This window comes from Sarcophilus harrisii, chromosome 1 (assembly GCF_902635505.1).
Source record: "Sarcophilus harrisii chromosome 1, mSarHar1.11, whole genome shotgun sequence".
Classification (NCBI taxonomy): domain Eukaryota; kingdom Metazoa; phylum Chordata; class Mammalia; order Dasyuromorphia; family Dasyuridae; genus Sarcophilus; species Sarcophilus harrisii.
The window spans coordinates 668,332,290-668,344,367 of NC_045426.1; the positions used below are offsets into that span (position 1 = coordinate 668,332,290).

At 43.7% G+C, this 12,078-nt stretch overlaps 1 protein-coding gene across 1 annotated transcript in view; it reads right to left on the reverse strand.

The window, feature by feature from the left end:
* Positions 1 to 1,616: 1,616 nt before the first annotated feature.
* The window catches only part of PGPEP1 (pyroglutamyl-peptidase I), a 32,059-nt gene continuing 21,597 nt past the window's right edge, over positions 1,617 to 12,078 (reverse strand). The window contains exons 3-5 of the mRNA XM_031948209.1: positions 7,930 to 8,046; positions 5,947 to 6,179; positions 1,617 to 4,865 (exon numbers count right to left, since the gene is read on the reverse strand). Coding sequence (XP_031804069.1) covers positions 4,673 to 4,865; positions 5,947 to 6,179; positions 7,930 to 8,046 — 543 coding nt within the window. The 3' untranslated portion in view covers positions 1,617 to 4,672. The remainder of the gene's footprint in view (positions 4,866 to 5,946; positions 6,180 to 7,929; positions 8,047 to 12,078) is intronic.

Here is a 12,078-nt window from a genome sequence, read left to right on the forward strand (position 1 = left end):
TGAAGTTTGTGTATCTGCAGGGATAGGTGACAGGGAATCAACACTTATTGGCCAGAGAGAACCTGGACTCCTGAAGAATTCCCTAGAAGAGGCTGCCAGGCAGTGAGGGATCAGTCTCCTGGAGGGCTCCCACTCTGGTCCCTCCCCCTCAAGTTTATACTTGCCCCAACTATAGTTCACTCATTTCAGAGAATTACCGGGTGCTGGGAGGGAGGGGGTGACAATACAAAAGGAAGGCTTTGGGGAGACCAGCAGTTCTACACAGGTGATGTCAAAAGGAACAAAAAGTCATCTTTTCATTCAGTGTAAAAGGACCACACTCAGCAGGTTATGGTTTGGCCTTAAGGGGGGTAGAATTGTTTTTTTGCAAAATCTTCATATTTTGACTTTACCTCTAGGGATTCTCTCTGTATTCTGGGCCAGGAGCCAGAACTGTCTAGGACCTGCTCTGCAAATAACTCATTATGTGATCTTGGGCAAATGAATTCCTTGGGCCTCTGTTTCCTCAACTGTCAAAAATGTTGTGTTATAGGACCCCTGAGATCCCCTTCTAAATCTGACAGGGGAGGATTCTCCAAGCCTTCTGGCTCCTTTCCAATTTCAGCACTCTTCCTCCTTCCAACCCATCTGGATCTTGCCCTCTCCTCCCTCACCATCTCATACAGGACTGCTCCCTCCTGCCCTTCTATGGACCCTCCGAGGCTCTGAGTTAATGATTCCCAGGCTACACCTGCCAGACATCTCCCTGGAACTGCTAATGTTTCACAACCAGATTTATTTGTTTTGAAGAATGTGCCATATGGCATCTTTTGGAGAGGGGAGCAGGGAGGGAGGTGCAGAGATTGTATTCCGTAAAGGTCTGAGATGAAATCAAAGAAGCAGGTGTCAAACCTCCATAAAAGGTAGAAATTACAACATTGGAAGAGGAAGGCCAAAGGATGGAAGCTCAGGTTTCTTAAAGGGGACAGCTGTGCCGTGGGCTGGGAGAGCCAGAGCTGGACTTTGGGAGGTTCATCTTGCAGGTTGTTACTGAGGCCCAGAGCGGGGAAGGGGACTGCTGGTGGCAGAGTCAGGATTGGAATCCAGATGTCCCAGCAGTCTGGGGCTCTCTCACCATGTGCCTTTCACTGGGAAGACATTAAGGTCCCCATCAGCTCAGAAGTGCCATTTGAGGGCCAATCCATGGGATTCTAGGACCCACTGCCACAGAGATACTAAAAGAACTGTGATTTAGCTCTCGATGCCCAAAGTCTGGCAGCAAGACACACACACTCTTAATTGAAGCAAAAACTCAAGGATTCTCTTCCGAGGATCCAATTCTTCCTTCTTTGACCAGACCCCTGCTCTGTTTGAATCTGTCTTTCCATGCCAGGACACCTGTCTGCTCCATGGAAGTCCTCCAGCGAGCCTCTTGGAGACCTCCACAAATCCCACGGACTTCGGCTAACCCAAACCTCACTCCCCAGGTCAGCCCTGTCCAAAAGAGTCCAGAGGACTGGGAATCTGAAATCAAGGCAAGAGACAAAAGTGCCTTGCAAGGAATGCCGAGTTGTGGTTCCCAAAATAGAGATGAGGAGGTAGATGAATGGATTTAACCAAAGGAGAAAATGAAAAAGTTGGCAGTGATGAATGAAATGTTTAATTTAAATCAGATTAAATAAAATGAGCTGGATTCCACAATTACTGTGATCACTATACAAAATTCACTAAGGACAAGATGTGAGACCCTTCTCTACAGATGGGACTCAGCTACTTACTCATCTGCAAAATCAACAATTATAGAATAAGTTATATTTCTAGTAAATAAAATCACACAATGCTTTAAACATGGATTGGAAGTCAAAACCAAAAAGTAAAAACAAAAACAAACCCCCCAAATAAGTACGACCTTGGCGAGAGGGAAAAGCTTTCTACCCAGAGACAGGTGACTGACACAAATGTGTTTGGACCGAGTGCCCCACCCAAGGCTCCTGCTTCTAGTCCCAGCCTAACTCATCCTCCTCTCCAGTTGGTTTCTAAATTCATCTGCAGGAGATATTACAGAGTATTTATATTGGGAGGCTGACGAGCCATAAACTTCACAGACATACTGTTTTCAAAAAACTTAAATAAGAGGGTTTCCAATAGGAAATTGTCCATGTGTACACACACACACACACACACACACACACACACATGCACACACTCCTCCAAGAGTGGGGGAATATAGAATCATACCAAGTTTAACAGACTAAGAACTCAGACCTTGCTCAGAGAGGACTTAGGACTTCAGGAGAGTCAAGTGGGAAGGGGTTTGCTTCCTGCAGGAGTAATGTTGATGAATCAGCCGCAACAGATTCTGCAAGACAGCTGAATATTGCTGACTCATATGGAGATGCTGGGCAGTGCAAAGCCTGGGAACTTTAATCTGCGGGTCACTGAGGACCCTTTGCAAGACTTCTTACTCAGCTCATCCACAAACCTCCCATTCATTCCCTTTGCTGTTCCCTGGTCAGAGGAAGCCAAGGATTTTTGAAAGGAACTCAAAATGGATCCCCATCTTCGGTATATGCACGTTTTCCAAAGATTCAGTAGCTCTAGAAGTAATAACTAAACATTTCTATAAGAATGCTTTAAATTTTGCAAAGCACTTCACATACATGATCTCTTAGAAGCCTCACAACAGCCCTGTGAGGTAGGTACTATAGGTATTATCCCCATTTGATAGAGGAGACTGTGGCCCCTGGGTAGGATTTGAACCAGGCCTCCCTAAGTGCAAATCCAGCACTCGATATGCTGCCATATTGTCTCCAAAGGAAGAGAAAAGAGAAATTGCTCATGGTTTTAAAAGAAAACACCTTGCCATTTTCCTTCATTAGAAAAAGGATTTTCAAAAAAAAAAAAAAAAAAAAAGAAAAATGAATTTAATAAAAAAAGAATTAATGCTGAGAAATGCTGATACAATGGCTCTTACCAAGTCCTGTTCCAGCAGCTTTCATGTGTACAAGGTAAATTTGTATTTATTTTAAAAACAAAAAGGTTTACAAAAGAAATAGTGGGTTTCTTGAGCAGAGTTTGAGAAGATGCTTATACTACTTATTGGCAATTTAACTGTCTTCAGGACAGCTCAGCAATGCCTGGTCTCACTATTGCTCCAAGGGACGTTGCCCCCACTATTGCACAACACAATTTCTGGCCACTTTTTCTGGGCTGGGGGCTTGACTTGCTGCTAACTTTTTCAGCTTTGGCTGGAAGGTCCAATGCCTGGCTCCCTCCTGGTCCTTCCTGTCTGCCTCCCCGCACTGAGGCCCACAATGCTCTCATTGCCAAGTTCTGACACAAAGGACTGAAGACCAAAGTTGTCTTGGAGGGTCTTTCTCTTGTCTGATGGCACCCCCCTCCTCAAGCCCTACTCTTCTGGGTTAAATCTAAGAAAGGGGGAGAAGGCTGTACAGTTTTAGTACTGCCTGGAAATCCCCTTTGGAAATGATAATTTAATGAACTTATCACCAGTTCTTAAAATAAAGTCCATACGAGAAAGCTCTCCCTCCCTCACTACAGAGAAGGATAGTACAGAAAAGATAATACAAAATAATGAGCTACTCTCAACATTAGCTGGGATGAGTTTGTCTCTTACTACCAGGAGGGCAGACAAACAATCCCAATGGCAGACAGTGGCTGCTGCAATGTTTTTTCAGCTCAATTAAAATGTATTTTTTAAAAAAAAACCAAAAATACCCTCAAAGCAAAACATCCCACTCACACATACAAAAATCAAACAATCTTTTTCTCCCAGGCAACACAAAGCCTCTGCTCTGAGCATGGGTAGGAGAATTGGCAAGGAGGGTGTGCAGCTGGGAATGGGACACCTCCCTCCACACTCCAGACAGCAAGAGAAATGGATCTCAGCCGGGCTCCCTGAGATACCGGAACAATGGTGAATCTCCTAGATCCACATTTCTGGGCCGAACCTTTGGTGCTGAGGGAAAGAAACTGAAACTCAACTTGAAACAAAACAAACGAAAAAACTTTGCCATATCATGTTTGACTTTTAACAAAAAAAAAAAAAAAAGAAATATATATATATATATATATATATATATATATATATATATATATATATAAAAATAAACTTAATCTGTGTGTCCCAACTAGTCTTAAAATGGAAACTGTCCCACCGCAGCCCTTGCAGGTTTGTCTGGTTTTTGCTACTTCATACAAAGGCCTGGCAAAATCCCTTGCCCAGCCTTGTAGGCGAAGGACCAAGCAGGCACTGTGGGGAGGGGGAAGGTCATCATCCAGTTTCCCCCTAACCAAACATTCCGGTTCCAGATGTCAGGCCTGAACATCTGGACCCCAGCATGTAGTTGACGCTGTTGATATCACTTGACTAATGGATAGACTCTGAAGAAAGTTTGGCCACTTCAGGAAACAAAGTAAATGGTTGCAGCTGGTTTTCAAAAAAGAGAATGAAAGGAAAGAAGGTGGAGAAAGAAACCTTGACTCCTTTCCTTGAATCAACATCCCTGGCGCAAGGGAAGTAGGGGGATGCATCAGAGAAATGGAGCAAAGCCAAGTTTGTGTGCTTGCATCTTTAGTTCCCTGCTAGGCAGCGGGGCTGGATGGTGTACCTAGAGTCCAGAGCAGGAGGGGCCCGTTCCCATGTGACTGTGATAATCTGTCAATGTCCTGCTCAGGGCTGGGGGCCATAGTCAATCTGGTCTTCAGACTGCTCCAGCATGTCCAGCATCTCTTCGATAATGGCTTGCAGGGCTCGGCCCAACTGGTCTGCGTTATAAGGTTTTCCTAGTGGAGGGACGTGCACAAACGCAGATCGGCCATGGCTCTGGTACAAGGAAGTGTAGTAAGTAAAGTCGCAGAGGTACCTAAGGTTTGGGGGAGAGGGGAGGAGAAACACGCCGGGGGGCATTCAGTGACCAGAAGTTAGTTACAGTGACCTGCGTCAAGCTTGAGTCTTCAGGATGGAGGAGCCATCATGGCCGGTCTCAATGGGCGAGAGGGAGGATTTCCTCACCGGGCTGGGATCAAGGTGGTGCCAGGAGACTAGTCATGAGACATTTTAACACGTCTGTGGACACCATTGACTGTCGGCCCCAGGATTACACTCAGGCCTCAGATGGAGCTGACTTACCCTGGTCTACATACCTGTAGACTCGAGTCTTGGTTTGCTGTTTGAGAAAGCCTGAAGAAGAGAAGCCTTTGAAATGAGCTCTATTTCCAGGCTTTTAGATAGGAGGGGAAAGGAAGTGCCCACCCTGTGCCAGGTCCTGTGCTAAGCGCTCTATAAATATGATCTCATTTGATCCGTATGACAAAACCGGGAGGTAGGGGCTCTCATCCCCGTCTCACAGATGAGACGACTAGCCTCACAGAGGCTTGCCCCACGTCACAGAGCTAAGAAGTGTCTGAGGGTGGATTTGAATTCAGATCTTCCTGACTCCAGGCTCAGTGCTCTGTGCACTGTGCCACTGGTTACAGTGGGGGAAAAAGAGAAACAAGACTTATTCTAGTTGGCCCCAAAAAGCCAGTGTGGAAATAATGAGTCACAGGGAAATGAGTTTTGGTTCCACATCCAGAAGTTCCCAAACAATCATAGCTGTCTTACAGTGAAATGGGCTTCTTCAATAGGTAACAAATTCCCTGTGACTAGAGATCTTGACCACTTTATTAGGAATGTGGATAAGAGGTAGGGCCGGCTGAATAGTTCTTGGGGCCTTTCTAAATCTAAGAGTCTGTGATTCTACCAAAAATGGCTGCTCTAGAGGAGAAATTCAGTCCCAGACCACGGGATGACCCCCAAATGCCCAGAATAAAAAATCATAAAATCGGAGGACTGAAAATTCAAAGTCGCCTAGTCATCCCTTCATCCTACAGAAGAGGAAAGTGAGAGGAAAACCCAGGAAGCACATCCCATGAGTTCTGAGCCTTGCAGGGGACCTGTCCTACCTGCCAGCATCCTGGGAGATGGTCACTGTGACATCCAGACCCAGGGTGGTCACTCGCTTGCAGACGGCATCCATGTCAATGATGGAGTCAATGCATTCTGGCCCATTTTCTACGCAGCAGTGAGAGCCAGGACAGAAAAGGCAGTTGTCCAGCCCTTTGTATCCGTTGTTGTGGCCACATTTTTCCAAGGTCACTGTTGTTGCCATGCCAGACACCCCTACGTGGACTACCAGCTGCAGAGGAATGATGCGCTTAACAGTGGTGGGAACTAAATATCATTAGAGGTATTTACTATTCTCTGTTTCAGTCTAAACTTGAGGAAATGATGTCAGTAGCAGAGCTGGGGCAACTGTGAAATATTTGTGAGACCCAGCACACAGCTGACTGGCCTTGCCTTGCTAAGTGGAAGACACCATAAGATGCATCATGGGTTTTTTGGAAGGCCAGGCAGTGTCTTTCACGTAGGATAATATGGCAATATTATAATATTATTATAAATTATTATATTATATATTTCATATATAATGACCTAGCTGAGAGATTCATGGAAAAGAGGACAGTTAGTGCAAAAAGTCAAACTTTACCAGCTTCTAGGATTTGAGCTGAGAGAGCTTAAGATTTCAGGACTCCATAACATAGCTCTATCTTTTCTAAATTGTCTGTTAAATACTAACTAAAATTCTAGTCTTTGCCTATAGTACTGGTAGAGTCACAAATGGACACCATCTTTTTGGAGAATAATTTGGCAATATGTAAGAGTTATAAAAATACCCATATTCTTTGGTCTATTATTGAGACTAAACTATAAGAACAATATCCAAAACAAAAAGCACCAACTGTTCAACAATACACATTATTGATGGTTGAGAATGCACCAGAAACAAATTTAATGTCCAACTGAGCAAGTGATTAACAAAAAACCTATGATATATTAAAGTAACACACTGTATCATGAGACAATGAAGAATAAAAGACATGAAGAAAATAAAGAAATATGAGAAGACCTAAAATAGCAGATGAAGGAAGCAGAACCAGTGACACGTGGGCTACAGCTGTGTGTGAAGAAGCAGACAAGAATAGAGTGAGCAGCCTAAAGGATGGAGTTCTGCCCAAGAGACACCTGATTCTGACAGAGCTCAGCTGTTAGGCAGAGTTGGGGAGGCCCTCCTTGAGTCTGACCTCCTGCTGACAGCCCACCTGTTGGGGCCGATTACGGATTCACATTCAGAATGCTCAATAGTAACTGGAAGCGCTGGAAGGAGACATCATTTGTGGTTCCAGTATAAATCTCAGCAGACATATTTTACCACTACTCGTGGAAGTAATGGTCTAGCCTGATACAGTTTACAACAACACTTCAGAGATTCATCACTTCCTCAATGTGGGAACCTTCATCATCAATGTCAGACAGCAAGGGTGAATGGTCTGTGGGAGTGGCCATGACCGAAAAAATCCACCACCTACCTTACCCAGATAAACCTTCCCCAGTTTAGGTTCTTGAATGGCGGACGGACATGCACTACTGCTCTACATGCAAAGCTCCAGCTTGGTGGGATCTGCTAAAGCTTATGCTCCCTTGGCATATAGCCTTGGAAAACTCTTAAATGGAGGAACCCGTGCCAGGTGCCAGGATTATTAAATCTGGATATCTCAGGCCTTGCTTGGGAGGGATAAGTATCTTTTGGGACATATTCCTGCACTCCCCAAGTCCCACCACACAAACAATTCCATCTGTCTTAAGCCCAAGATAGGAACACTCTGGTAAAGCACTTGGTTGTGAGTGCAAGAGAAGGCTCGGTGTGGCGCGGAGATATGGATGTGCCCAATGGCACGGAGAACACTTTCCCAGCAGTGACAGTGCAAAATCTGGCTTCTGGGGAGGGGCTGTCGTGTGCACAGGGCTGAGTTACAATTTGGGGAAGCCTCTGTCTATCATGGGGGGAAGGATGGATGTGGGGAGAAGGGACTGGCTTCCTCACTCACTTGAGGACTGTGCTTTTCCCACAGGGCAGGTATGAGCCTCTGGACTGTTTGGTATTCCACAGGAATTTCATACACGTGAAGGTCCACACTGTCTCCCAGTCCCAGCTTCTCCAGCTCCTGAAAAAGAATGGAGACAGTTAAAAGCTAGGCTCATCATTTCCATAAAGAAGAAGGCTTTGAACATGGGAGGGAAAAGATACTTATCAGTGATGTTCCAGAGGCTACAGGAATGGTTCCTATTCTCAAAGCTTTCAGAAAGGCACTGGCAACATTGGGCAAAAAGAACCAACACTGGCCTTGGGTTGGTCTAGACTGCTGCTGATCCCTTCCCTGAATGCTGGGATTTGCCAGGGCTAAGCAATCTTCTTGGGCAACAGTGAAGCCCTACTAAGGGAGGTGAACCCTGAAACTGTGTCTCCTTTAATCTGTAGAAGAAGGGTGACTGGGGTCTCAGGCTATCCCCTGGGAAAAGCAGACCTCTCCCAGACAACACCCCATTATCTGGCCAGAGACGTGTTCACAGCATCTATTGAGTTGAAGATTAGTCTGGGACCACTCCCAGTAGCTCCAGCTCCAAGATAAGTCATCTCTTTTCCACTGGAAATCTAGGCCCCAGGCACTGATTGAAGCCTGAGCCTCGAACTGCTAATAAAAGACAACTCTGAACCTGAATCTCTGCAGAAGTCCAAAGTAGGATTATGCTCTGCCAAGGAAGCTCTCTGCTTGGCAAGGCTGCCTGCCAGGACTCCTGCCCACTGAGAAGACATTCTCTTCTCAGTGTTAACATTTGTTATTTCCCGACAGGACCTTACTCACCAAGGGGCCCGTCTTCCTAGCAAAGCTGGCTTCTCAGGGTCAATAGATTCCCTCCTGCCTCAGATTTTCGGGTTTGTTTCTCACTGGACCTGTCTCCGACCAGAGGGGATTCCTTAGTTCTCGCACCTCTTCACTGCCACTCGCCTCATCAGGGAGGCAGAGGTAAGAAGGGTTTGTCTCAGGGAAAACATGCCCCCAGTTCTGGGTCCTGTGGGCCGGTCAGAAAGGAGAGGGTGGTTCTGCTCAGCCCAGAAGAGTGGAACGAGGTTCAGCACGTGAGCAAGTCTTTCCTTCTAATTTCCCCAATCTGTTCCAGACACCGCTGCTCTTTGTGTAACCGGCTTTCCTGGCCTACCTATTTCTGACCCCTCATTCTCCATACCTCTTCCATCCATCTCCATCTTTCTTTCGGGCTCTTTTCCTACTTCTCCATTCTACCCAAAGCTACCAGACTGATATTCCTAAGCCTCTAATGGGGGCATGCTATAATCCTCCTCAAGCAGCCCCAGCAGTTTCCTATGGCCTCTAAGACAGAATACAAATCCAAGAGCACCTAAAGCCTTTAGCAATTTGGCTCTTGCCTCCCATTCCAGGCTTATTTCCACACACCTCAGCTTCCTTCCATGTTCAGCTCAAACTTCATTTCAGGAATGAGATTGCTCATCTTTCACGTTTACTTCCCTCTCCAGGACGTACTTTGTGTATATTTATCTTTATTTGTCTGTGAGCTTGTTGTTTCCCTTCAGGTAGGATAGAAGCTTCTGTTTCTTCTTTTTTTTTTTTTTTTTTTTCTTATCTTCAATACTGGTACAGAACATGGAGCACCCACAGTTGGTGTTTCATAGGTGCTCACACATGGGTTTGCTCTGGTTAAACTTGTCGTCTTAGCATCTGCCATCCCATCCTTCAGCTCTGGGCCTTTTTCCCGTGCCAGGAATTCTCTCTTTTCATCTCTGGCTCCTTGGAATCCCTAGATTCCTTCAGAGTTCAGCTCAGGATCCATCTCTGACATGAAGCCTTCTTCCCTCCCTCCCTCTTTCTTTCCTTCTTTTCTTTCAAAAAAAAAAAAAGATCAAGCACGTGCTAAAATTCTGCCTGAAGTGCCAGAGTACAAACAGAAAATCTTAATGGTCTCTGCTCTCAAGAAACTCACGTTCTAACGGGGATCACAACACAGAGAGGAGTTTGTAGTTGCAGTTTGGTTATAGATGTCCCATCGTCCTTAGGTACAGCAGCAAAGCAGATGTTAATATTGCCTCTCCTTTAATGTCATCTGAGAAGTCTTTCTTGAACTCCCCTGGTGGTTGTTAGCACTCTTCCCACATCTCCCAAAGGAAAGCATCTTTCCTCGTCTATGTACATGGTTCCCTGGTAGAATATAAACTCCTTGAGGGTAGCAACCATTTCTTTCTTTTCTTTTCCTTTCTTTTTTGGACTTTTAAAAATCTCCATTATGTCGTGCTAATTAAGGTTTTGTTTTGGGGTTTTTTTTGGGCTAATAACATTTTAAAAATAATTTAAAATACATATAAATATATTTATATTGTATATTCTTATATTGCTGAAAATTTTCTCTGTATCTTTTTATTCCCTCCTCCCAGAAAGCTTTCTATTATAAGAAATATATTTTTTTTTCCAAAAGAGGAAAACCCCCCAGTAAAACCAATCAGGAGGCCAGGAGATCATTATATACTTCAACAACAATACTATAGGATGACCAATTCTGATGGACCTGGCCATCCTCAGCAATGAGATGAACCAAATTAGTTCCAATGGAGCAGTAATGAACTGAACCAGCTACACCCAGCAAAAGAACTCTGGGAGATGATTAAGAACCATTACATTGAATTCCCAATCCCTGTATTTTTGCCCACTTGCATTTTTTATTTCCTTCACAGGCTAATTGTACAATATTTCAGAGTCTGCGTCTTTTTGTACAGCAAAATAACAGTTTGGTCATATATACTTATTGTGTATCTAATTTATATTTTAATATATTTAACATCTACTGGTCATCCTGCCATCTGGGGAAGGGAAAAGGAGGGGAAAAATTGGAACAAGAGGTTTGGCAATTGTCAATGCTGTAAAGTTACCCATACATATAACCTGTAAATAAAAGGCTATTAAAATAAAAAAAAAAAGAGAGAGAGAATTAAAAATATAACAATCAGGAGAAGGAAGGAAAGAATGTACTTTCCTCAGTGATGTTCCACATTTTCAGACCCTCACCTCTACAGAATAGCATTAAGAAGTGTCTTCTGGTTTTTGAAGCCAACCTTGCTCTTTGCAGTTTTACAACATTGAATTTTGATTGTTTTGTGGTTGTTCTTTCTTTTTTTGTTTTTACAGCTGTTTTGCATATATTGTTTTTGCAGCTCTGTTCACTTCGCTATATCGGTTCATTTAAGTTTGGAATTCTTGTTCATCACGTTTGTAATTTTTTATGGCACAGTAAGAATTCATCATATTCTTATATCATAAGTTGTTTTGTCATTCCCCCAGTCAATGGCATTTACTTTGTTTTCAGTTCTTTGCTGCTACAAAAATATCTAAATTTCTTGGTGTAGAGATGGGGGCTTTCTTTTTTGTCAGTGAACCCTTTCTTGATATACTGAGCAGAGAATGATTACTGAATTAATCTAAATCAGACCTGTGCAATCCCTTAAGACCTTTCCCAATGTGGTTCCAGCTTACTTCCCCATCAATACTAGGTGATTGGGCCAAACTGGGCTAATCTTTCTCTTGCATTTGGCCTACCAACTGAGCAGAACCCTGAAAAATATCTACGATTACAAGAGGTCAGAGGTAAAAAGAGAGACTTCCTGGCATAGGAAAAAGGCCTACAGCTGAAAGATGGCCTAGTGGATACTGAGTTTTTGTCTGCTTTTGCTGACGTTGTAACCTCCCATATTTGAAAGAGATTGCTCACCCTGTCCCCAAGAGCCCAAATCTCTGTAGAAGTTCCTTTCTTCCAACCCCAACTTAGATGTCACCTCTTCAGGGAAGCCTTCTCTAAATCATCCAGGTGAAAGAAATATCTTCCTTCCCACCCTCTTCAAATTTCTCACAGCATTTGGCCTATATCTCTCCTCTGTACAATCTCACACTTTTTTTTTTAAAAAATGAAAATGACATAAAAAGAAAATCTTAAGAACTCATGGAGTCTGAATGCAGATCAAAGTATACTATTTTTTAATTTATTATTTTTGTCTATATTTTCTTTTATTATACAAATAATATATAAATATTTTGCATGACTGCACATGTCATCTTATATCGAATTGCTTGCTGTCAGAAGGAGGGAAAAGAGAAGAGAGAAAGAGAATATGAAAC